We start from the raw sequence: 25,638 nt of genomic DNA, 5'->3' as shown, positions 1-25,638 counted from the left end.
CCCCTATGCCTAAAAGGATTGGGATGATAGAGTATCCTGCAGTCAGGCACAGATTTCAGAATATTACTGATAGAAATGTATAATTGAAGGAGGGCAAGTTATTACATAGCATTTCTATCTGACAGCAGCATTCAGTAAGTCACACTTAATTGTATTAAGCCCATCGTTTAAATATGTTCTTTATAGAAGAAAGTTATAAATGGAAGTTAACACTATCGGTAAATAAAGGACACAGTTTGAGGAGAGAATAAAGCAGTTGCAGGCATTCTTATTGACACATTAGAAAGAGCCTATTCAGTGAAGTGTGTTTACTTTAATATACAGCACCAAATGAATAAAGAGAATTAACAAGAAGCAGATTTTCCCCTACAAAGGCCAGTACATCATTATGTGCCAAAACAGACTGTACAAACGTTACAAAACATTGTGGTAAGGGATCAAAACATTTCAGAATAACCAATGACTTCAAAATCATCCTTATCTCCACTTAGCTACAAAAGATATCCAGGAGAAACAGAGATACGTTTATTCCTACTATGGGCTGTAGCATTTTCACACAAGGAATATTTGGAGAAGATATGTTTCAGACATTGTGTGTTGTCAATTGCAAGATAAACATGGGAATTTAATGAACCAACAAACAATCGTTTGTTGTTACCTGATGATGATGATGGGATGATTTCTTTCCATAAATTCAGAAAACATTACATCTGGTCTTCCTAATTGCCCAACTAATAATTATGTCAAATACTAGTTGAACAAAAGGAAGGATCTTGAAACACACAACTCTGAATTGCCCATTAGCAACAGATGAAGATGAAAACAAAAAAGATAAATATCATTAAAGTCTGTGCAAAGAACATTCCAGTATTCACAGGCTTTCAGAAAAAAGTGCTGCACCAATCTTTCAATACTGCATCAACAGAGGCTGCAGTGATTATGCGTACAGATGTACATCTCACATGTACTGGATATACTGGATCTTTCCGGAGGCTTAGTGCAACAAGCACATTATTTCAATGGCAATGCTGACAAATCTCATTTATCTCATTTTATGTCAAGCCTCCACCTACACATGGGCACTATTAAATGCATTGATATGCAAACCCCAAAATCAGAACAGACACGAACCCAGTAGTTATTCACTGAATTGTGAATGTCAAATGGTTCTGTGGTCCTTTGTATACCAAAGAGTGTCCAAAAAATAAGACTGCACTTGGATACGGGTTAAAAATACAGACAATTTACATTAGACAACAAATGTCTGAATCTGTATTTTGTGTACAGTGCAAATTGACTTCATAGTGAAAAACCATCCGATAAAATTAATGCCAACTGCTCCAAATCAATGGCAAAACAATGACTGACAAAAAATCACTACACAAATGACATAACAACTATGGAATGTGACTGAACTCTCTCAAGTAATACAAAAGCCTGATATCAAATACTGCACGAATATTCATGAACGTGCAGAAGATAAGCACAATTGGAAAAAACAGGGAGTCAAAAGTAGCTTGTTACTTCAGGGCTTTTTGGTTCCAATTGAACAAAAGTTGTACAAAACAGCATTACAAGTAGCCTTTGATCGACGTTTGTACACAGTCGGGGGGAGATACTGAAAATCTGTTCCCCACCTGGTTAGAAAACAGTAAACAATACATGGTCGTTTTCGTAAACTTTTCGGCTGTTGCTGCAGCCTCGGTGGGCAGTTGAGAGAGTAATGTGCAGGTGCCTCTGTTGAGAGGCACAAAGGGGCACCATGTCTTGAGGGTGGCTTCACGCTGCAGCAGGCCTCAGGCATCACGGATGGCGTCAGCCGGAGGACTCCTGTAGAGGTATTTCCAGATGGCGTAGTAGTGCACGGCAGCAGCCAGAGCCACAAACACATGCCAGATGGCATGAGCAAACGGGATGACCCCATCCGATTTGAAGAAAAATACACCCAGGCAATAGATGAGTCCCCCACAGGCCAACTCGTGAAGTCCCTCCGTGTTGTTCTACAGAGAGAGAAAAAAGGAGAGAGAGAGAGAGAAACGAAGGGACATAAATACATAGTACATAAATGTACACCCATTGTGTGCCTCAAATAACCATTGGACTCCACATTACAACCACAAGGGGGCAACAGAGATTGCACAGCTGAAGTGCACTTTGGGTCACAGAGGAGGTTACTAATTCTCTGGAGGTTTAAAGTACACCAAGTCCACCCACATGATGCTATGCAATGACATTTGGAAGATACTTTTTTTTTTTCTCCAAAAGATGACACAGCATAAAAAAGTGGAACAGGTAAAAACAATATACAGTCAGGACCATATCATTTCCTTATAGTATTAGGCCTATTTCAAGATGTACAAAGTTGGCCATGTGTATCTGCTGGACAGTTTTAACATGCTGGTGTCCAAGGAAACAAACAAAAGCAAATGTAAGCCTGACCGTGTCTGAGGCTGTGAATGTGGGTGGGGAGTGAGAGGATTATACTCAGTAGAGACACACTATGTCAAATTGAGTACGTTACCATTGATGTCATAACGGACGCAGGGAAAAAACCCATCATCAAATAGAAGGCGAGCTCAACGACTTTGTACCTATGACAAAAAACACACACACACAGACACACACAGAATATTCCACTTAGAGATGCATTTCAAACCGCTCTGACTACTTAATCACAAGAACTTGAAATTATACTCAACTGAATTGGTATGCTATAATATCATTCATCTAGCATACTGTACATATTATACTGTAGAATAAACTCAAATGCAAAAGATTATTTAACTCACTTCTCATGGTACTTGAAAACATATACGGTTCCTGCCACAGCCATCAGCCAGACAAACCAGCGCATGTGAGCTGCGAGTGGGCCAAGCTCACGCAGATTCAACCTGACATGAAGAAGACAACATTTAGCCTCATGGGTTCATTCAAACCCTAACGGAAACAGATTGTACACAGAACACACTCACATGAAAATACATCAACTGCTTGTACCGTACCAAGGTGTGTAGGAAGCGGCAATGAAGAAGTAGATGACTACTCTGTCACACATATGGAAGCAGTGCTCCACGGACCTGAAATCAAAACAAAAATGCAAAGCCGTTTTTTTTTTTTCAACTTCTTCCAACTTCCAACAAATGTGATGTTGTGTCTTTGGTGTGTGTATTGTGTATTTTGTATTCAATGTGTATTTGGTGGGTAAGTAGTGTTGCCACTGCCTTCCTGAGACTTTAAAACGGCTGCCCTCCAGACAATGCCTTGGATTCCTGGATCATAAGTATTGAGGGTGTGTTAGAGTAGTGATGAATTCAAGCCATGGTATACCATAGAGCCCTTACAACGCACAATCCTCAGAGTCCACAGTGGTGTGGTGTGGCGTGTAATATAACTCCTCCTCACCTCATGTGGCTCTTCTTCCAGGTGATGATGTGAAACACAGTGGAGACCAGGAAGAGGGCACACAGGCCCATGCCGTACACCCAGGCTGCGATCTTCTCCCAGCGGTCGTCTGAGAGCCGGTACAGCAGTGCCATGCCCACAAACGCTGGCACGATGAGGAGCTGCACAGACAGAGAAAGAGGACGGAGCGACATTAGCCAATCTCAGCGCTATTCACATACAGATAGAACAGTAAAAGCTCTCCATTTAAGGTCTCGGTTTGAGAAATAAAGATGCCGTGGACATGAACCATCGGACCCTCCTCACCGCATGAGTGTAGCAGTTAGCAGCATGCTCATAGCGGGTAGGCTGGTAGCGGCAGTTAGCAGTAGCCCGCCTGTTCATAAACCTGAAACATACAATGAGAGTCAGTGTTACTGGGGCAGGTAGGACCATCCTCTGTCACCGCTAACTGGGTTAGTTCAAAAGCAGTGAGCTGAGCGTAGCCTTTTCCCCAACCAGGAGAGCTTTCACAAGCAAGCAAGTTCAGGAAAACAATTCATGACAAAACATCTGACATATTTGTCAGGAAAAAATATATTTTAAGCACAACTTGAAATAAACAGTCCCAGTGAGATACTAGTTCAGCCGGTAAGTGGGATGTTTTCCCTAGTGATGGAGAGGGATGCTGATATGTCATCATATTCATTGGGGCCACTGGCCCCAAAACCTGTACAAATGTAATGGATGATGCACATGAATACACTCCAACATAATGACACTGCTCTTCCTATTCTGCAATATTGCAGCACGCCGCCCTGGTGTTCCCTTAGGAAAGATCCTTAGGAAAAAGACATTGTTAAGCTAATTGGCAGGAGGAAAGGACATTTGGTTGTTCCTCTCGCACACCATGTGTCTCTGGTCTCTCATAAAAGAAACATGCTATAATATGATCATTATGGCTACTTTCACTGGTGAAAGTGTATCAATCTGTATGCCAGCTAGCTGCTGCATTTCCTGGTGAAGAGGAAACCTTCCAGTAAAGCTAGGCGCTTGCTTCTTTCAATTGAACAACAATTCATCTATTGATGACAGGAATGTTACTGATTTGAGATCAGTTACAGTTATCTACATTGCCACCACACATGAAGAGAGTACCGCTAACAATGCGCAATTCATTGTACAAACATGAACATGGCTAGCTGAGCTGTCAACCAGAGGATATGCCGTGTCTGACTGTACATTATGTACGCTGAAAGACTCTGTCATGTAATTCACCCACCTTTGAAAGCTGTTCACCCTCTTCATTACAATGCTTTGACGTAGAAACGAAAGGAAAACAAACCCAGAAAGTGCTAGCTTTAACTACGCTATGGTTTGATCCAAAAAAAAGTGTTAAATTAAGATAGCTAAATGAGCCAAAAGCCAGGGAAAGGGAGGCCCGGTTTAGCTCACTAACGTCATCAACTGTTCACTTGCACTTTTGTCCACACCAATCTGAGACTTCCAGTCCAAAACAGTACCACAAACACACTATTTTAGCCTTTTTCTTAATGTCATTCTGCTGCCAATAATACTGACTAGCTAGTTAAAACTTAAATGCTTCAAATCAGTCGTATCCATTTGCAGTGGTGGCTGTCACAACGTGCCCGGTCGGCTGCATTCGCCGAAGAATAGAGATTGTTGTTTGGGGGGCGTTCGTGAGTTTGCTCTGAGAGCGCCGGAGCGCACACTGGGTTCAACGTCATAGAGCGACCGAGTAATTTGATTGGACGAGAGGCATTCCATGAGTGCTGATCAGATTTCCAGAGTAAATGTACGAACGCACCCTTTGTTTTTTTCCCAGCATTCCAAATAAAGACCAATGATAGGACGAAAAGAGAGGGACATCAACCTATCGGACCAATCAAAGATCAGGTGATCCCTGTCTGCCGAGACCAGTCTCTGACGCTGTGAGTGGGTGGAGGATGTGTCAAAATATGTCACTTGAGACAATCTTATCTATCCGATTTGTATGGAAGGCACCAAAAAAACGAGTTATGCGATCACATAATTCATAATTCAGAGGAATTTTAAGTCAGATATAGTAGTAAGTCTTAATAATGAGATAGTAGTCAGAATTATGATGGTCATAATTCAGCTCAGTGTCAATAAACTGGAGATACCATGGCATAATATTTGCACAAGGGTGAATAATTAATATAATCACATTGCAAATATGACCTATACTACAGCTGATGTGAGTTGTAAGTTTGGTCAGAATGACCATTCAGACACAATGCAATATGCTGTTGTTATCTGGTGGTTATGTTGCACATAGGAAAGGTAACTGATAAGCCCTGTAAACAGCTGACTTACATAATACAGTTGGACTGTAACTCGATCATACAGCATTAGATAACACATAGTGTTTACGTAAGGCCTTAAGTGCAATCTCGAGGCTTAATGAAACTGAAACATTTCTGGTGTTTCAGTTATCCCAACCTCAGTGCTAAGCTCATAATCATTTTGACCTACCCAACTCTTCTCTACAACAGCATTGCACAAAACCCTCCATAGCTATGATGACTGGTACAGTAGGCTGGTCTGATTTGCACATATTCAGACATTTATTTTCCTCTCATTTGCATGTATTTGCATTTGTACCTTTAAAATAGGTACAAATACATACACAGTAGCGTCCTTCTCTTGGTCATAGGCCTATGGATGATTTGACTTAGCCAGATTTGACTTAGGGCTATGGCATATATTGTTCAATATACTGGTATGGATATAACCATAAGCCCTCCTGGTTTTATACATTTGTAAGGGCAAATGATTACAAGTAGGCTCTATGTACATTGAAAAGAGAATCCACTTCTTGCAAGATCCTGAACTTCCTGAAGATGCACATGGGAGCATCCCCAGCTGCAATGGGTTTGATGCTGAGTAGGAGAAATAGACGATTGTTTACAAGCCGTGGATGCACAGCTGAGATGGCGTCAGGGTTTTAAGAATGACATTAGCACAGACAACAGGAGGATGTGAGTCACCATATGTCAGGGTTTAATGTCTCATGTTTTGGCTTCATGGCTGTAGCTCCCCATGGTGCAACACTAACACCCCTAATGCGATACAGAACTGAAGAGAGAGAGAGACATGAAGGGTGCCAATTTCTCAAACAAACACAGGAGTTTATGGGCTCAGTGTCGTTTCCTGTTTGGGTAAAAGGCAGTTGAATATCAACAGTATGGTCTCAGTCATTATTGATATTAAGCACAGTCTGTCTCTGAGTTCAGCTATACCAGGTTTCACTTAGGTGAAACCAGTCAACTACTCATAGCTCCACTTCCATAGCCTATATTCAATGTTTTGCTATAGGCTTTGGTAAGCTATCTTATTGAAGTACATGTTACAGAATCAACATCATGTGGAATCATTTAACTGGCCCGCCAGTCAAGGCCACAGAGTAAAATACAATGTAGCTGTCGAGCTGTGTCTCTGTGGAAGAGGGGTCAAAGGTTTCTCAGGTTCCATGTAAAGCATTTCATTCACCTGTAATACTAATTCACTACAGTTCTATAGTACAATGGCAGTTCATTTGAAAAAAAAAACGTGTCATGCCATTGATATGACAATACCAGCACGGCCTATAAGAGAGGATAAAAGAGGCTTTGTGAAGCCACGTGATGCCGGGTTAAACAGCTTGGTAATTGGTTTACTCGTATTGAAATACTGGACCTCTCAAAGAAACACATGGGAATTACAATGATTTAGATGTGAGTGTATCCCAGTTCTAGTCTAGTGAAAAGGAAAAGATCCATATACCTATAGCTATAGTCTACCAATTTTAATGCTGCCATGAAAAGATGATGAGAAACGTATAATAATGTAATATTTAATAGTGTAATATTTATATGCACAGTGAAACAATGTTGACAGTGTAAGGAGATGGAAAGAAGAACCTATCATACCGTATCAAAGCATACAGTATTTAGATTATTGTCCCCCACTGATGAAATTGGACAGGGGACTATGATGATGACTGTTATGTCACAAGCTTTTTCATCCGACAGCACTGGGACAATTTTGATGAAACTCGGGTGAATGATTGGTCTTGCCATTGAGATTGTTTCAGAGTTTTGAGGTTAAATACGTCATAATACAGTGCAACATGGAGAGAGGTGTAGCCTAAAGCAGTAGGCAATATAGCCTTATGAATTTCGTAATAATAGTTTTAGAAATCAGCACAAAGCTATAAAAAGCGAAACTGATAAACTGATAAACTAAGCATTACATGTTCCGGTGTCTTTTCATTCTGGCTATGAATGCAGCTGTAGGAGTTTAGCCCAATGCAGTAGGCCTACACCCTGAATTTGAGAGTCATATTTTGTAAGTGAAGCGTGTTATGCAGAATAAATAACGACAGTTGAGTGATTTGAAATACGGAGGCCAGAGTTGTGTAACGTCGGTGTATAGCCAGTAGCATTTGTAACCAAATAATTTGGCTACAGGTGCAAATGTTTGTCTTAGCCTATTGGCGCAAGTTTTTGCAATGTTTGTTTAAAAAGATGACCACAAGGAATTGGACACCAATTGTGCCATCCAAACCAGGCATTAGTGAAAAATCATTGCCATGCTCTCATAACCCCTTTGAATCAACACATCAAACTTCAGTAATATAAAATTGTAGTTGGGTCTCCACTCCAACAACTAGACTTAGAGATAGAGTTAAGTTAATTGGTCAAGTACTGTAGCTAACAAGCTGAGCATGGCGTGCTCTTAACTTAGAGTACATTGGTCTCTGTGGCTGAGGATTACTAACATAGTCTCTGGATAGAGGCATGAGAGCCTGTACCATATCAAGATTATAGCCCTTGCATTTTTTGCAACCATATCAAAAACATATTCAGATATTGATAGCATCAATCCACATCCTGTAGAAGGCTGTCTTTACAGTATTGTAACCTATTGTCAACTGTAGGGCATAGGTTTGGGTTCCAAATCAAAAATGAGATTGTCAAAGGATAATTATATTTTTGAGAAATGTTTTTTTTTATTATTCTAATACCCAGCTGAACGAGATCCATTGAGATTTCTAAAGCTCCTGGAGCATATTATTTGTAATCTCTTGATACATTGCAGGTTATGATGACATATCTGCGTCAACTAGTACAAACACAATACTTTCAGGAATCTTTCTCTCTCTCTCTCTCTCTCTTTCTCTCTCACTCTCTCTCTCTTTCTACCCCCCCCCCCTCTCTCTCTCTCTGTTAGATCTGTGCAAGGTGCATAGATGAAGCATTTCTCAGGACCGGGATTACTAACAGCTTAGACGCCGTTCATGTGTTCATCCTCATGGTACAGTCAGATCACGGCCAAAGCCGCCTCAACTTCGGAATCCGTCTCACCTACGTGATCATTTTATGGATGGACAGGATTGATTTATTTCACATCCAATGGACTCATTTTGTTTTAATTCAGATTTAGCCTCGTACTCTCCTTCTTTTAGTGTAACTGATTCAACCATACAGACTAATTGATAATTAGTTGGCTAGGTGTTCTACAGCTGTTGTCACCTCTGTGATGACCCTGTGTTGAATAGTGGAAGGTTTTATTATGTCTGGAACAATTCACACCTGCTAGCTCTCATGAGGCCTGCTTTCTGGAAGACTCTCCCCTTTCAGCACCAGCACAACAGAACAAATGACAGATGATACGCAGCCAGCATCGAAATATTATAAACACACAGACCAAGTATCAACAGTGTGTCTTAGGCAGGGTGACAAAGGAAATTAGACAGCCAAAAGTGACATTTCCCTGCAGGCAAGCATACAAGTTGCCTATTTTGACACATGGTAGGATCTTGATAATCTGTTTCTGTTGATATATTTTCTAATGTGTAGTAAAATGTGTGGTAGAATCTCGAATGAACTTAAATATCAAGTAAATCAAGTCTGTTCCAAATGAACACATCATATTTGCAGATAACTATTAGACTTGACTTGACTTGATGAATTGCAAATCTGTCCTACTTAGAGGGGTGTGTGTGTACTTAGGAATACCACTGTTCTCTCCAGTGTCACAGGAGATACAGGTTTATCTAGTCAGGGCATTCCCTCATATCTCCAATCAGTGCCCTAGGCTGAATGGACCCTGAATTCAGGAAAGAGCCATGCATGTGCTCCGACACTTCTATTAGGGTTGAGATGTAGCAGCTTTTCTTGAAAAGTCTCATATTTATTTTTCCACCGTTGAAAGGTATCATTGGCATTGTACTCTGGGTGCTTATTACTACATGATAGATTTGCACATCTTTTATCTGCACCTGCAAGCGATCTAGGAATGATATTTTTGGACATTCAGCCAACAATCTTATCATTATGACCTGTTGAATATGTACTGAATATTTCAACATCAACCTTTGTCTCCATGTATTCGGCTTCCGATATATTCGTATATTTCGGCTTATGTCCATTTGGGTTGGGGTATCATTTGTTAAACTCCATCCTAGATAATGAGGTGAACAGAGAGTAATGTCAAGTCTCATGGAGTTACCGGTTACAGTAGCAGGTGACACTAGAATAGATGTTAAACTGAAGTCGCTGACTGAGTTGGTTGAATCCAGTCTAGCAATCATAATGTCAAAGGGGTTAGCAGGTAGCTTAATTGGTCACCACAAATAACCTTTCAGCTATGGCGGAGGGAGGTGATTAAAGGTGCACATCTTAAAATAACAGAGGGATCTGGCCTTTGCACTCAGGGCATGACCCTAATTGGAGAGCACTTCCCCTTGGCTGAACTGTATTTGTGGTGACCGTGATCTCTCCAACAGTCATATAATAGGTTACTGTGCACTATACACAAGACACCCTAGACATGTTGGATAATCTCCTAATATCCCAAACTAGGCCCCACCAGTCTGTCTTGTCAGAAAGCATTCCTAAAAGCCTCATCCAAACGTTTGCTAAAGCCTTTGATGAGGCGGTAAAGCCTATATGACCAATCTCAATGATGTCATTTTGAAAAACCAGGCAATGCTTTGTTTTACTGTAAAGATAAACGGTATATTTGTGTTGCAATCCACATTAGAGCTACGAACATACAGAAAAGGTTGGAGAATTGCAACTCCTATTTTGTCTAGTAACACAAATGTTATGAAGCTACTTGTTTCCTTGTCGTTTATCAGTTGTGATATTCCTGCCTCAAGGCAAGCTGTTGGCTTCAGGGATCAACCAGAGAACAGTGAGCCACTCTGTCTCTTACCGTCTCAGCTCGGTCCTGTGCAGTTCATATCCCATCACTGTCCAAGCCACCAGGAAAACAAGTCTTACAAAGTAACGAAATACAAACAGATTAGAAAAAAAAAAAAGAAATATATACAAAATGTATAGTCAAGCAGGCCTAGTCCTCTCAGACCATAGTGCTTTTCTTCTCCCTGAAGTCCGGACTGGGTGGCTCATATGACGTGATCATGTTAGCTTGATCCCAGTGCGGTGGTGCAGGGGAACTCTGCATAACAACCAGTCTGATTGGAGATTGTTTGGGTTCTGGATCCGGTGCGTACTCCTTGGTCGGATCCTTTCCCCTGCAGTCATACATTATACAGGATATCAGGAACACAAGGAGCAAGATAACGTAGCTGGCGATGAGGATGCAAAGGTTCAAAGTGACAGGGTCGATTTCCTGGAAGTTTTCCGGAAACCCCATGATGACTGCCTCATACTGCGTGGCCCGCTGGCCCAGACGAACAGGTGATGACTGTGGAGGGAGGATGACACTCGCCTTCTGTGGAGAGAAGATCAGTAAACTAGCCAGTGGCAGCAGGGCTTTCTCTCTATCCTCTTCAATCTCCTCTTGTTCTCATTCTCATTCTCATTCTCTCTGTCTCTCTGTCTCTCTCTCTCTCTCTCTCTCTCTCTCTCTCTCTCTCTCTCTCTCTCTCTCCCTCCCTCCCTCCCTCCCCCCCCTCTCCCTCCCTCCCCCCCCTCTCTCTCCCTCTCTCTCCCTCCCCCCCCTCTCTCTCCCTCTCTCTCTCTCTCTCTTTCTCTCTCAGATCAGAGTGGATACATGGCTTTGTGGTAAAAATACTTTAATCCATGCCACTCCTCTAACCTTGAATTTCTGTGATCAATGATTAAAGCTGCTCAGTTTAATAACTTAAGCCTCTGTTGTAATTTCAGTAACTGTGCAGTCGGCCTACGGGATTCTGTTAATTTACAAAGAACGTTGTTGGAAAAATCCCTGTGTTATATCACCAGAATCTGTTCATCAGTGCGTATTCATTTCTACAACAGCATGGGTTTACAGAATAAAAAAGAGAAACCAGGGTGTGGACAGCCTGCATGTCATTACTATGGGAACATGTGTGTGTGACGCATTTATGTGTGTGTGTGTGTGTGTGTGTGTGTGTGTGTGTGTGTGTGTGTAGGTGTGTGAGTGTGTGTGTGTGTGTGTGTGTGTGTGTGTGTGTGTGTGTTTGTGTTAGTTTGTGTGTGTGTGTGTGTGTGTGTGTGTGTGTGTGTGTGTGCGTGCGTGCATGTGTGCGTGCGTGCATGCGTGTGTGTGTATGTGTATGTGTATGTGTATGTGTATGTGTGTGTGTGGTGAGCTTAATCTTGATTGTGAGTGGGGATTGAGAGAGAGAGCCATCTGGCTAAATAGAGACCAGAGAGGGTGACTAAAAAGCCACTCAGAAAAAAGTCGACAAGGGCCTATTTTTTTGTTTTGTTTTGTTTGTTGTTCTCAATTTTACAGGCTTTGATAAACATATTTTAGGGGGCATTGCGATCTTGAAGCCAATTGGTCAGATAATGTTGATGTCAGACATTGCTAAAGAACGGGGATTGACACACTCTCTGTACTAAAGGAAGTATCCAAGGCCGGATTAGTTGAAAGTGTACTCTTCAGGTCATGCTAGATTAGAAAACCATGACATGCAGGTCTTTTCATTACAAGTACATTGTTTTACTTAAAACATTCATTGCAATCTATTCATTGGATAAAAATAATGCTTTTTAGCACACTCCTTTTGCTGCCCTATGAATTCAAACGGAGAAAAATACACAAGCAGCAGAGGGCAGTCATAGGCAACATTAGCTGTGCCATAGGAAGAGTGCAGCACCATGTCTAGGATGGGAATCTGAACTTTGACCCAGACTAAAGCCATAGACTCCCCTGCATCTGTCACGTATGGGAAAATGCGTAGTGCTTTACGTTGCATAGTGCTGTTGGTTATCAATCATTTGTATTTTTGGCACTTCACTGCAGATGGGTATGATTTGATTAGATTCAACTTTAGTGCAACTACTGCATGATACAGTTTCACACTGTATTATTGTATAATGAAAACAGCAGATCATTGATTTAAGTGACATTATCGAAATGAAACAGGATAGATAAGAAGAATATGAATAGCCATTACTAGTCTAAAGCCATTACTAGTTCTCAATGTCTTTAAGGCCAACCTCCTCTAGAAAACTCTAAAGTGACCATATCAGTGTATTATTATAGACATGCCTGAAACAGAAGACCCCATGGTTCAGAACAAAGAACAAAACACCACAGAGTAACATAAACATTCCCCAAACTTTTTTTTATCCCTGTCAAATCATAAAACTGTGTGTTTAGGAAATACTTTTACCATTAGTTCCAATATATTTTTCATAATCTAAAGAGAGAAACTATGAACCTCAAGTAAACCTCACTCACTGTTCTGCTATTTGAGAACTTTAACCCAAAACAGTCAGGCTCAGGGTAGGTTGAGCACTGGAAGTACTGAATTAGTTTTGTGTTACTTTACAAAATGCACAGCTATCAAGTCTCTACAAAACAGTTGATCATCTCTGATTTCTTGATCTCTTGAAAATAGAAATAGACAGTTATGTTGTTAAACTGTTATTTTTTTTTTGCAATTCTTTGAGAGTTTTTCATTGGTAAAATGTATTTGTTATACAGATTTCACATCTTGGGGCCAGATTTCTGTGCAGAATTTCACCATCCCAGCATGGTGGACCTTGAGCACAGCGACAGCTTCAGGAGAGTCCAGCATGTGGAGCAACTCAGAGTTGTCCATCACCAGCAGGATGCCAGTGATTTTCCTAACTAGATTGGTTTGCATTTTCAGGTGGGAAGAGATATTCACCCGGCACTGCCCGAGCACCACACCCTGGGTGCTGGACCAGAGCCCTGTACAGGGGCTTGGTGGCTACAATAGCAGCCGTTCATCTCAGTCACAGCCTTGGCTGCCTCATAAGAGGAGACGCACATAAAGCCAAAGCCCTTGCTGCGTTTCCCCTCCATCATCACCTTTGCACTGGTGATTGTTCCGATGTGGGAGAATTCCTTGTGCAGATGCTGGTCATCCCAACCATCATCCAGGTTTTTGCACATCCAGATTGAATCCTTGGTATCTGGTCGTGTGATCCTGCTTTATCTGCTCAAATTGGCACTTCATCTTGGGCTGGCACTCTCCTTACTGATCTCTTTGATCTGATCCACTGATCTGGGCATCCTCATCCTTTTTCAAAGTCACAAAGCCGAATCCCTTGCACTGTTTTTTATCAGTCATGACCCAGGGCTGGTCCATATCCTTCAAAAATGTCTTTCAGCTTTTCATCATCCAATTTTGGCTCCAAGTTCAGCCTCTCATCTTTGCGAGATTTAAAGCGTCCAGTAAATACTTTCTTGTCTTCTAATAACGCGCTGTAGGGATTCTGTGTCTCCAAAAGTGTTTAGTCAAGCAATGTCTTTATTGTCCAAGCAAAATAGTACCATACAGTACACAGCTCATACTGGGTAAAGAAAGGCAACTCAATACAATTACATTGTATGTTTGAGAGGCACACATGATATACAAGAGACCCCAAAGGTGTGGCTACCCTGGAGGTGGGCAGCGGTTAACAATAACAGGGGGCAAGGGTAGCCTAGTAGCCTGGGCATGTCAATGAAAGCCAGGAGAACAACAGTCAGTCAGTATCAGGCATTCAAGATGTGACTAGCAGACCCCTTTCTTATCCTAATGCCTGCAGACACATAGTCATATTTCCTTAAAGCGCAACTTAGCCAACAGGGTATCAAAGTGCACAAAGCTGTATCCTTTTGAGCCATTCTTATCACAAAGCAACTTGCAAAAAGGGTGCTGCCAAATTCAGAGAATGAGAATGTCGAGGAGGACCTTGTTGTCAATAGACTTCTCTAAATGCTGCCAACCCCGCTTTCCTCAGAGAAGGGTCATACTGAGACCACATGATGCGCATAGGTTGTCCATTAAGAATATCAAGGCTCATTGTGTGTAGGGCACATGCAGCATCAGCTTGTTCTTGATAGTTAATGTTAATGTTAATGTTAATTTTATTTATAATGCGCCCCCCATCCAACTTTTACATCGGCCCGGGGCGCAGCCCGGGTAGAGGAACAGATAAAGACAAGGACAAGGACAAGGAACACAGAAAGCAAACAGACACAGACTACTTAAACGAACAACTCAAGGGATACAATTTACAACAAATAGGGAGTAGACTTAGGGAACATCATTGACGAAGAGGTGGGTTTTTAACTTGGCTCTAAAGGAGTCCAGAGTGGGGGCAGACTTGATGGCGGAAGGGAGCGCGTTCCACAGGGTCGGTGCTATCACCGCAAAGGCACGGTCACCCTTCCTCTTGAGGTTGGTGCGGGGGACCCTCAGGCTGAGATGGGCGTCGGACCTGAGCCTGGGCCTTGAGGTGGAAGACAGTTCCAGGAGGTCCTTGATGTAGGGTGGGGCGAGACTGTTGAGAGCTTTGTAGACAAAGGTGCAGATCTTGAATAGTTAATGTAAGGATATCCAAGGGATCAGCAAGAGATCTGTATTAACTCTTTATATTGTATCACTATAGTCTAGTTACTGCTCCTGTGTTGAAATAAATGAAGAAACCGTTTAAAAGTAAGGGTTAAAAGTATTACGCATATTATCATTCCTCCATTAAATGTAATTTATTTTTCTTTTGGTATCACAAATAATATGTGCTTTAATGTCATTTCAATAATGTCCTTTGAACAAGTAATATCCTTTGAAACATCATCAGTAGCTGCCTCAATCCCATTTCACTAAGGATCCTCCCAGGAACACGTTTGAGATTCTGCGCCATCCTCTCAGATCCAGCAGGGGGTGCAGTTAGTAGGTAGTGTACAACCATGTGACAGCAAGCAATAGAGTATTTCATGAAAGGTAGAAAAGGCCAATGTTTTCTCTGGGTAATGAGTCTTCATTGAGTAATCATGTCCTCTGTACGTCAGTCGCTTCGTCGTATCACAAATGTTCTGGTCGAGCTCCAAAAACCGGCATCTGGAAAAGGCAGCTCTACTACGCCTTGTGAGGGCTTCAGCAATAATTGAATCAAGCTGTCTCTGCCGTGTTTGCATTTGAATGCAGAAGATTTCAAACCTATATTTTTCATTACATCAACCATTTCTTTCTTTCGAATGCGCCACCGTTTTTCCAATGAAAAATGGCAACTTCTGCAAGGTAATGCAGTGTGGATGCAATGTGGATTAAATTGATTCCAGCATTCAGAATTTCAGGATTAGTTTAGGCAGTTTTTTCCAGTCCATACAGCTTCACATTCAACATTACTGCACTGAAAATAGGATTGGGTCATAGTTTAAGATGTTGTTGTTTTTGTCCATGGGATGTTTATGTTGTTGTGTTTTTGTAAATGATTAGAGGAGAGGATACACCAGGTTTGTCTGTTGTATGTCATGCCCATGGGTGGGGTCTCTACTCTTACCATATCTGGGAGGTAGATCTTTCCCAGCACAGACCTGGTGCCAGGGTGTCCGGCTGTCTCCACGGGCCAGACAAGGAGGCAGAGATGGGAGAGCGGGGAGAGAGGATATGTGTACAAACCTACAGGAGGGCCTTGGACTGCCAGGCTGGAGCCTGTGTGCTGAGGATGTTAGGGGAGTTTGTCTATGCTTCGACTCCTCTGCTAACAAAAGCCTCTCTCTCTCTCTGGTAGAACACCGAAGACTCTACCTCAGAGACGCAACTCCGCCGAATGTTTGTTTATTTTCACAGCGTGCTAATTCTCTGTGGTGCCCCTCCCTCCCTCAGACATATCCTGTGCCCCCACCATCACTCCCACCCTCACAACAAATAAGGTACAAGGCGTTCATAAAAGTCCCTCCCTTTGGTGCTGAACTACAAACTAGGGCCCAAGGAACCTTTTTCTAGCACAATGGTTTCACAAGCTTAAATACTGAACGACATGGTGCTTTGTCTTTCCCCACATGTGTTTAAGCACTCTTTTCTCTATTTCCACTAGTATCACTGTGAGGACCAATGGTATTTTGGAGTACTGTATCAATCAAAAGTCAGCATTTTTATATTCAGAGCTTTGAATGCTTTCATTTACAGAAATGGTCTGGAAAAAATGATACTCCATGCATTGAGTGACAGTGCTGTGTTCTTTCTATTACAAAACTGAAAGAATCATTTGCACAAGAGTTTTGAGAGAGGAAAGCCATTCTGGTAAATAAAGAAAAACCTTGCAAAACAGCGTCAAGAGCCCTCAGACCTTTTTGTTTTGATAATTTTAGGTACAAATGTTGATGTGTGTATCAATTTCCTCCCTCAACTCATAAAAGCTAGTCCCCCTCAATGTGGCAAAGGTTTCAGTTTCCCAATGACGTTGGCTGGGTATCATTTAGTCTTCTGAGTAGCCTATATCTTACAGTGTAGGTTGCTGAGACCGGTTTATATCTAAAGAGTGGAATAGGAGTCAACCAAGAAAACATTTGTTACAAAAGTTTTAAACGTAATGTTTCCCTCCTTTTTTATACAGTATATCCTAACACATCCAGTTCAGGGTTAGGGTTAGTTCAGTTCCTTTTCGTAAGGGTTTGTCAAGCTGAGGAAAATAAAAGTTCAATATGGACGCAGTCTTCTTTACTGGGCATAAGGGAACTATTACTCACTCTAAACTCACCAAGCAGCACAGTGCATGAGACACTGAGGCCAGCAGATGTTGTAAACGTGACCCTGTCCTTTGTGTCTTCAGACTCCAGGAGTTACTCCAGAGATGTTCCATGAGGTAAGCAAAGAGGCAGCGTTATGCAATCAGAAGACAGCTGAGGGCAGCTCCTGTTCAGCCGCAGTGCGTACAAATACCACGGGAGAGACATAGTGGGTCAGAGAGGTACACAGGTGGTCTGGACTGAGGAATCGCAGTTTGAGAATAGGTTTGGTGTGTGTGTGTGTGTCTTTCAGAATGTTGTGTATGAAAAGTATAATCTAAAAACATGAAATGGAGTCTTGAGGACGATTAACCAATGTATGACTAGAATGGAAAGGAATAAGCTTACTCGCATTGTTAACATTATGAATAATTATTTTGATCGTTCTAACTTGATGAAACTAGTCACATTTTCAGTAAATTCCCACTCGCCAGGCTTTTCTTAACATATGGGGAGGGAGGTGTTACTGTCCTCAGGTCATTGCATACTGTACTGACGTCTTGCCCTGTCTTATAAAGTAGCATAGCCATCAGCCTTGCTCTCTTGGCACAGGCCCCAAAACCCACAGTCATCACAGTTCCAACTGACCCCTCCCTCTCCTCTAGGCCCAAGCGATTGAATGACCCAGCCTGATATATTAGTGTCGAGGCTACAATGATTACACTGATCCTTTCAGATTGATGTGAGACTGGACGACTGTCACAGTTCCGATTGACCTCTCTCTCCTTTAGGCCCTAGTGATTGAATGATATATTAGTGGTGAGGAGGCCACAATGATTAGACTGATCCTTTCAGATTGATGTGAGACTGGACATGGGTGGAGCCGTATGAACCTATTGGACAGCAACGGGCGACCTTAGGACTGAGGCGCTCACAGATCTGATAAAGGCCTAAAGGGAGCCCTTTCCTTCCTGAATGGCGGACTGTTTGTGTTAGCCCGTCCTCCGTCTCTTCTTCTGGGTGTGGGAACCTGCTCCTCCCAGAGCTCATGGCTTCCTCTAGTCAAGGACCTCACACAGCAGGACCAGTCCCTCTGTCATGTGACCTACATTTAAAGCCCAGTCTGGGACTAGGAGTGCTTTTAATGGTGTTATGGTGTTCAAATGTGATAGAAGACAAAAAAAAGAGTTAGCGAAGATGCAGAGTACCGTTGGTACTTCTCTGCCAGCCATTTTGCTGACACACCACTGTTTTCTTAGGCCATACTTTATTATCTTGTCTTGCCATCTGTATGAACAAAAACTATTTATATTCTACAGGCTTAAACCACATTGCTGTGTACAAACTAGGTTTTACTCGTTGCTGTGCACATAGGTGGTTGACTTTCACTTGTTTAAATCTTCCATAGCACAAAACATACCTCCCGAGGAGCTCAAATTGACACGAGGGGCCCATTGAGTCCAGTAATAAGTCAACGGGAGCTGTAAAATCGATGCCCTGGCCGCGTCCCTCTCACCATTGTCCCGCATACGTCATCGGAAATGCTTGCGCTCTCTTCCCTAGGCAGCGCTCAGAAGAATGTCCATGGCTGATTAAGAGCATGCTCAATGACGCTGCAGGACCACATTAGAGACCCCCCCACCGTGGCCCACAGTAACCTATTCACACTCCAGGATGAGGTGCTGCTGGGTAGCGGCATCCCGCTGCTCTCAGCCTGGACACATTGCCTTGTTATTCTCCCTCGCTGACCAGGTCCCAGGCTCCCTCACTGTTTTATGGGGCCATAGCTTCAGAGTGTGAAGGTTACCTGACAGAGCGTGGCAAATAGGAGGGCCTCTGGCTTTACAAAACTTGAAACACAAGGGCGAAAGAAGTCAAAGTGAACATAGCGGATTGGTCGTTGTTGTTGAGGCTATCTGCATTGAAGCTATGGAAATGATTCATTCTTTTTCTTTCATTGCTCCTTCAGTGTTGTCTGAGATTTATGAATCTAAATCACGACATTGTATTAGTTTGTTTCTGTTGAGGTGGAATAGAGCGGTGGAAGCTGGTTTCTGCTTTGACCACGGAACAACATGGATGTGTACAGGTTTATAAAGTCCAGAGAGGAAAATGTAACTCTTTACAAAGTGGCTCAGCTGTTCAGATGAAAGGAAACCAAGTGCTGTGAAGAAGCTACTTCCCATGACATCATTGTGTTTGTTAAATGACCTCTGCAGCTGTGTCAGACACACCTTCTCATTTCCTCCCCAAACCATTCCAATTATTCAGTTAATTTACTAAGGGAAAAAAAATACTGCTCAGACTTGCCAAGATGTTTCTTGGCACAAGTGCAATAATATGATACTGGAAAGAGTGAACACCTTGCATTTTATTGCTGTAGTTAAACCGAAATGAATTACAGTTGTGGTCTTCAAACACATAAGCTTTAAGTCATTGTCCACCATCTTTTTACAGTTAGATTCTGAACACAGGGGACGTATCAATCATAGAACTGTTTTTTTCTGGATTTAATAAGATGTCAGAGAGAGAGAGAGAGAGAGAGAGAGATAATTTTAAGAGGGAGGGAGGGAGGGAGGGAGGGAATTTTAATCAAGACAGCAAGGCAGTGAAGAAACATTGATTACCAAACAACTCTTCAATTACAGTTTCCCAATCCCTTGTATCTAAGGAGAAATGGCAGATTGAGAACAGATTTCCTGGAGCTTAGTTAGTAAACACTGTGGAGGTTGCTTTCTTCCTGTTGGTGTCAGAGACTGACATGAAACAGCACTCTTGGTCTTCTACACTATGACAGGAGGTATTGTTCTTCTGTTGTTTCAACGAGGGCACAAGGATTAGATTGTTTCAGGGTGAAAACTGACACGTTGGCCACACATACTATTCCCGTAACTGCCTTGTTGTCATAATATTTGTCTAACTCAGCTAACTCAGCTTTTGGACGATGCATTTTGCGCGTCTTGATACAGCAGATAGACTAAACCGCAGTCCAAAAGAATTTCAAGAAAACGGCCTGATTCATCTCAAATGATATCACAGCGAAACCATGCTTGACAAGGCCTAGAATTATACCGGTCTCTCTCTCTTTCAGACACATGGATTCAATGTATCTACAAGCTTGATGGAGTTAACAATGCGGTCACGATAGGATGTCACTTTGTGGTTTTTCCTTTGTGCAGTTTTTCTGACGTCTTTCCCTCTTTGTTGCATGGTGGGACTTTTCCCCTTCACCTGCAGCTGGTTGTGGCTCACAAAAGTTGAGAGAATTATTGATTGATGAGGAAAGACCAACAAAGGCCAACACTGTTACCAGTGCACTCCTGGGTTTAATTAGGAAGTGAGTGCAGAGAAAGACAGAGGGGGGTCTGGTAGCAAGGAGAGAGAGGTAAAGGAGATAAGAGGTCAAATGACTACATCTAACACAATCGATTATAAGATGAATGTGTTCACTCAACAGTTGGTCTTTGTTGGGCATTTGGGGAGCTGCAGTTAAGTTTCAGTCATCAAGATATTATCAGTTGTGATGGCCAATTGTTAAGACTAAGGGGAAGAGAGTCCTGCAGTTTGACAAAGAATCTCTGAAAACAATCGTTTGAAGTGGCCCAGACTAGCACCCTCCCATAGCTTTACACAATGCACTATACTCAATAATGTCTACTTATCTTTTACACGTTGTACTCTACTGAGAGTTAGTTCATTTCAAGTTACATCACGCTACATCATTCATGTTACATTTCAGCCAGATAAAAAAAGAAGAAGAAAAAAAAAGAAAGATCATCAAAGTTTCAAAAGAAAAGTTGTATCCATTGCATTAAAAATAACAGTGAGCCGGTTTGAGTTAAACAATCCATGACATCCTCTAACCTTATGAGTTGTTGAGTTTATCAGGAAGGGCTTTACCTCCAGTGTGCATGGGAATGAGGACAAACCCACCGGGTAGGACCCCAGAGACAGCAAGCAGGCAGCACTTCAGACACCTCTCTGTGAAGAGTTGGCAGAGCATGAAAGAGAGACAGTGTAAGGCAGTGCTATGGAGGCAACTGTTGTTCAAGCCATTGGTGGCTTCACATCCAGAGTGGCTTATCTGTTCCTTTTAAGATCAAATGTGCAGTCCCGATATAAGGGTGGGGTCTAGATTTGTTCCCATTAAAATGTAATTCTTTATCTTCTTTAAAATGTAATTCTTCATGTGAGTTGTAGTCATTACTCCCGTTTGGCTAAATATGAGACAGCTGTGTTCGTTGGGTATTCACCGAATTTATTTATTTCATCAAAATGATTTATCCTCCCAAATATCTTGTAATATAACTATTTATTTAGGAGCTAACATAATCTTGAATGATGATTGCCTTGGATGATTCACGATGCTTACTTTACTCATTACTCATTTGTCATGGGTGGAACGCACTGTGTATTTTAGGTGAAGTACTGACTGGTACTAAGGTTCTCTGACCGGTAAAGAAAAAAGCATAGCTAGTCAAGAGGCTTGGAGTATACCTTTCAGTTATCAAGAACGTGATACAGGGAAAAACTATTTCTTTGGAAACTATTAGACATCTGCTGCAGAAAGAAACCATCTGATTTCCAATGGTTAAGTTTTGCAGTATCCACTGAACCAGTGAGCACATTGCTCATGTTCAAGAAATGGGAGTGTCAAGGCTGATAAGCAGGCTAACTGCCTATTGTTTCCTGCATCAGCTGGCCTGGGTCCATGGTCCCTGTGTCAGGTGGGGTTTAGAGGGGAAGTGGTGACATGGGCCAACCCTCCGGGGGGAAGAGAGCTGACGCACTCCCCAGCTCCTCAACCAACCCACCACATACAGAGCAACCTATACTTAGAACTTAACTTAAAAACGTAACATAACTGTTAAGAAATACTCTCACCAGACGAATGTAAAACAAACAAAACAGTTGACAATAACCTCCCATGCAGTGAATTATTAAACCACAATATGTGTTCCTTTCCTCCAACAGCCTAATGATAACAGTCGCGTGACCTCACAAGAGGTGATGAAAACATAATTCTGAAATATTTGGCTCTCATGTTCGTATTCAACCAAGGTCATTGATTGGGCGTCATCTGAAATAGTAGCTCAGATAAGGTAACCTTTTACTCCTCAGGTTCCTCATATTTGGATTGTTTCAAGCTGTTTATGGTTTAGCCATGCTTCAGCTGCACTGTTTGTTTCAGCCAAATATTGAATTGAATTGAACTAATGTCAAACTCATTACTTTTAATTGGCGTTATCCCATCTTGGCTTTGAACAGCTAATCGTTGCCTTTGGACTTCTGACATCTGGACTTCAATCTCATTTAAATAATAGGATTTGTTTAAAACTTATTTCATGTTATTGATCAACAAAATAGTTTGCCACTCTCTGGAATGCATTGGTTGTGTAAGACACATAAAGGTGACGTACACAGAGTGCCTGTCTGAGATGCCAGATTGAAAAAGAGGGTATGGCTTGTGGAGAGCACCTGTTAAGTCTCATATCAGGTCACCCCTTTTTCCAACTTCACTGTTTCTTACGTCTAGCTGCTCGTAACCTGTCATGCAGAGAGAGGGAACTCTACTGAGTAATTAACATTTGATCTCAGAATCAGGTGTTGGAATGACTCCACAGTCTCACCCTATAGTGTGTTCCCCACAGCGTGTGGTGAGGTTAGCTCTCAGAAGTGACAAAGTGTGTTGTAGGTGCTCCTCTGACGCAAGCAAACCATTTAGTTGTAGTGTCTGGTGTCACAGGGACGCATAGCAACGCAAATGCTGCCTATAAATATACCTCCACGTCCGTGCTATTTTAAACCAAGTCAAACAGGAGAGTTCAACTTCCTTTTACCTTTGGGAATTCATGTAGTGAAATTTAGAACAATTTATGGATTCAGTTGCACTAATTAGATGAGGATTATTTAGATTTCATCCATGTGTAATAAATGGTGAAGATTGTTTTTGGGCAGTCACAGCATAAAGTGATGTCACCTTTAATTTGACCCTGACAGAGGTAAAAAATAAAATACAAAAATATTCTAAGTTAATAATGTATAATACATGTGTTCATTTGGTTCTGAGTAGATAGATATCGTACAGTAAATTGACGTTAATGTTGGAGGATGTTGATGAAATGTGTGTTACATCCCCATCACAAAAACAAAAGTTTGTTTCTTACACTAAATGCATGAAATTGTCCTTGATGGTCCTGAAAAAAATCTGTCCTCAATCATAGTTCAAACAATCAACAAAGGGTAGGCTATAACACGTGTATTAGGCTGTATACACAATGGGACCCCAAGGCAAAGGACTTAGAGACCTACTAGTGTGCGTCACAAGAGAAAGGAACACTTCCTTCAATTCAGTATTGAATGTTAAAGTCACACCACTTATTTTAGTTTTCAGTAATACTATGGTGCTTCGTCTTCTTTGACAAATAAGTGCCTGAGTAAGTTTCACAAGTTGTTTGATAGAACATCCAACATATTTAGTCATTCAGCCATGCTGTGGCATTCATAATGCACTCAGAATTCTGGGATGAAACTGACACTAGTTAAATGTTTAAATATTGATGAGAGTTTATTAAACCTCACTATGACCTATTAACAATGGATGTACTGTTAACAGAGAAGTAATACAAATGATACAATAAAATGGAATAGAATAATCTAGATCATTTAATATCTCTCAAAATATGAAATACATTTGCTGCTGGCACCAGCAGGTGACAAGATTGTGAAGAGAAGTCAATGATTCCAAATAATCTTGTCATAATTACAATGGATACAATTGTAGTTGTTGTGTAGATCAAAGTGCTTATAGAGAGTACTTAATAAAAGCTTATTTGATGTACATTCTATTTCATTTTAATCATATTCCCTCACTGTTCAATACTACACATAACATCATAAGTATTGCATACATACTGTAAGCATCTAATGTATCTGTCAGTTAGACTTGTTTTGTTGAATAAAATAATAAACTTCAAACAAAAACAAATGTTTTTGTGTCTGTGATACCACATAGCGTAAATATATCATTACACATATTAACAAGTACCATATTTCCATGCCAGGTAATTGAACAATTCTCTGTGAAATGTAAAAGAACAATCAGACTCTATCACATATGTGCACATGATGAAACATGGTAAATAAAGCATGATTCATTGTTCTCCATTTTCCCATTTCCTCCTCCTTTCATAAAGGGTTTCAAACCACAATCCCTCCCTATAAATCCAAGTGACCAGATGCAACAGTGGATTAATGAGTTACTTCCTCTCCATTGCTTTGTAAAGTGGTAATTCATCTTAATTCTGATACTTTCAGTTTGGCTGTCTGCCCAGCTACCCAGATGTGGACAGTCTGTATGACAGATAAAAACCCCAACACTTCTTAAAAGTGAAGACGTTTTGGCATGTTAGCCTTCAGAGTCCATGGTCAAAGTTTCACAGTTCAATGGCTCACCACATAGCCCGCAAGTCGACCATGAAAACATCTCCTTACAGCTGTGTCTCCACTCCCAAACGACGTCACACTAAACTGCCACGCTCATTTTTCTCTCGCACCCAACCACGTCACATGCCCTTTTCTTCTAGAATCAGTCTTTCCCTTCATGCAAAAAGGCTCCTCTGGTTGGCGACCAGTGCGGTTTGGCTCTCCCTCCGCCTCTCCTTCTTTCTCTCCAATCTCACCTTCCAGCACACTGCACTTGACCCCAGCAGCACCAGTCCAGAAGATAACAGCACCAGCCCAAAGTAGGAGATTGTTGACCCATGGGAGTTGAAACTGTAGGCCACAGCAGTAACCACGATCCCTGCGATGAGGACCACCACGCCGAAGGGCACCGTGCAGCGATAGCATGACAGTTCTGCGCCGCCTGTGGCTGCAGTCAGCTGGACTTCATTGATCAGGGGGATGGCTACTGATGTCACAGGGGCGGGAGTGTGGTCATTGTTGTTAGCCTTCTCCAAGAGGACTCTTTCTGGGGCTGCTGGCACTGTCATGGTGTCTTTGTTAGGTTCCTCTGGCATTGCAAGATCCAGCATCAAGTGTTTGCTTGTAATGAACCACAGATGGGTCCTCACTTTTCGCTGTGCTATTCAGTTGCTCTGTCAGCATGTCCCAATCTATGTAAAGAAACATGTCAATTGTTATGTTAATACGGAAGGGAATGTGAAAATTCTGATGATCATCGTGTTGCCTAATTTCTATACCTTGCTGGACACAGCAGGGCAAACTACAGCTTTCCAAGGTATCATTCAAATATTAAATGTTTGCAGATACTCTCAGCAGTCATTGTAAAGACCTTAGGACCTACGCCTTGGTTTTGCATTCTGTAACATCATGCAACCT

The 25,638-nt window shown here is 41.8% G+C and overlaps 2 protein-coding genes across 2 annotated transcripts; both read right to left on the bottom strand.

The window, feature by feature from the left end:
* Window positions 1-298: 298 nt before the first annotated feature.
* Window positions 299-5,033, bottom strand: mmd (monocyte to macrophage differentiation-associated). The gene is made up of 7 exons (XM_080524575.1): window positions 4,664-5,033; window positions 3,709-3,790; window positions 3,403-3,563; window positions 3,003-3,077; window positions 2,790-2,891; window positions 2,522-2,591; window positions 299-2,000 (listed from the first exon to the last, which is right to left on the bottom strand). Exons 1-7 carry the CDS (start codon window positions 4,687-4,689, stop codon window positions 1,797-1,799), a joined length of 720 nt encoding a protein of 239 aa, XP_080380701.1. The 5' UTR covers window positions 4,690-5,033; the 3' UTR covers window positions 299-1,796.
* A 19,863-nt stretch (window positions 5,034-24,896) lies between these two features.
* tmem100a (transmembrane protein 100a) lies at window positions 24,897-25,331 on the bottom strand (the record flags this gene model as incomplete). The annotated part of the gene is made up of 1 exon (XM_080523856.1): window positions 24,897-25,331. One exon carries the CDS (start codon window positions 25,329-25,331, stop codon window positions 24,897-24,899), a length of 435 nt encoding a protein of 144 aa, XP_080379982.1.
* Window positions 25,332-25,638: the final 307 nt, after the last annotated feature.

Source organism: Nansenia antarctica (assembly GCF_963989245.1).
Source record: "Nansenia antarctica genome assembly, chromosome: 2".
In the NCBI taxonomy this organism is placed as follows: Eukaryota; Metazoa; Chordata; class Actinopteri; order Argentiniformes; family Microstomatidae; genus Nansenia; species Nansenia antarctica.
This window is presented reverse-complemented; position numbering and strand designations above follow the sequence as displayed.

Excerpts from the sequence above, each read along its gene's own strand:
- mmd (XM_080524575.1), bottom strand. The coding sequence starts at position 4,689 with ATGAAGAGGGTGAACAGCTTTCAAAG. Across the intron at positions 3,564-3,708 it reads CTAACTGCTACACTCATGCG|CTCCTCATCGTGCCAGCGTT; the intron begins GTGAGGAGGGTC and ends CTGTCTGTGCAG. Across the intron at positions 2,001-2,521 it reads CGTCCGTTATGACATCAATG|AACAACACGGAGGGACTTCA; the intron begins GTAACGTACTCA and ends CTCTCTCTGTAG.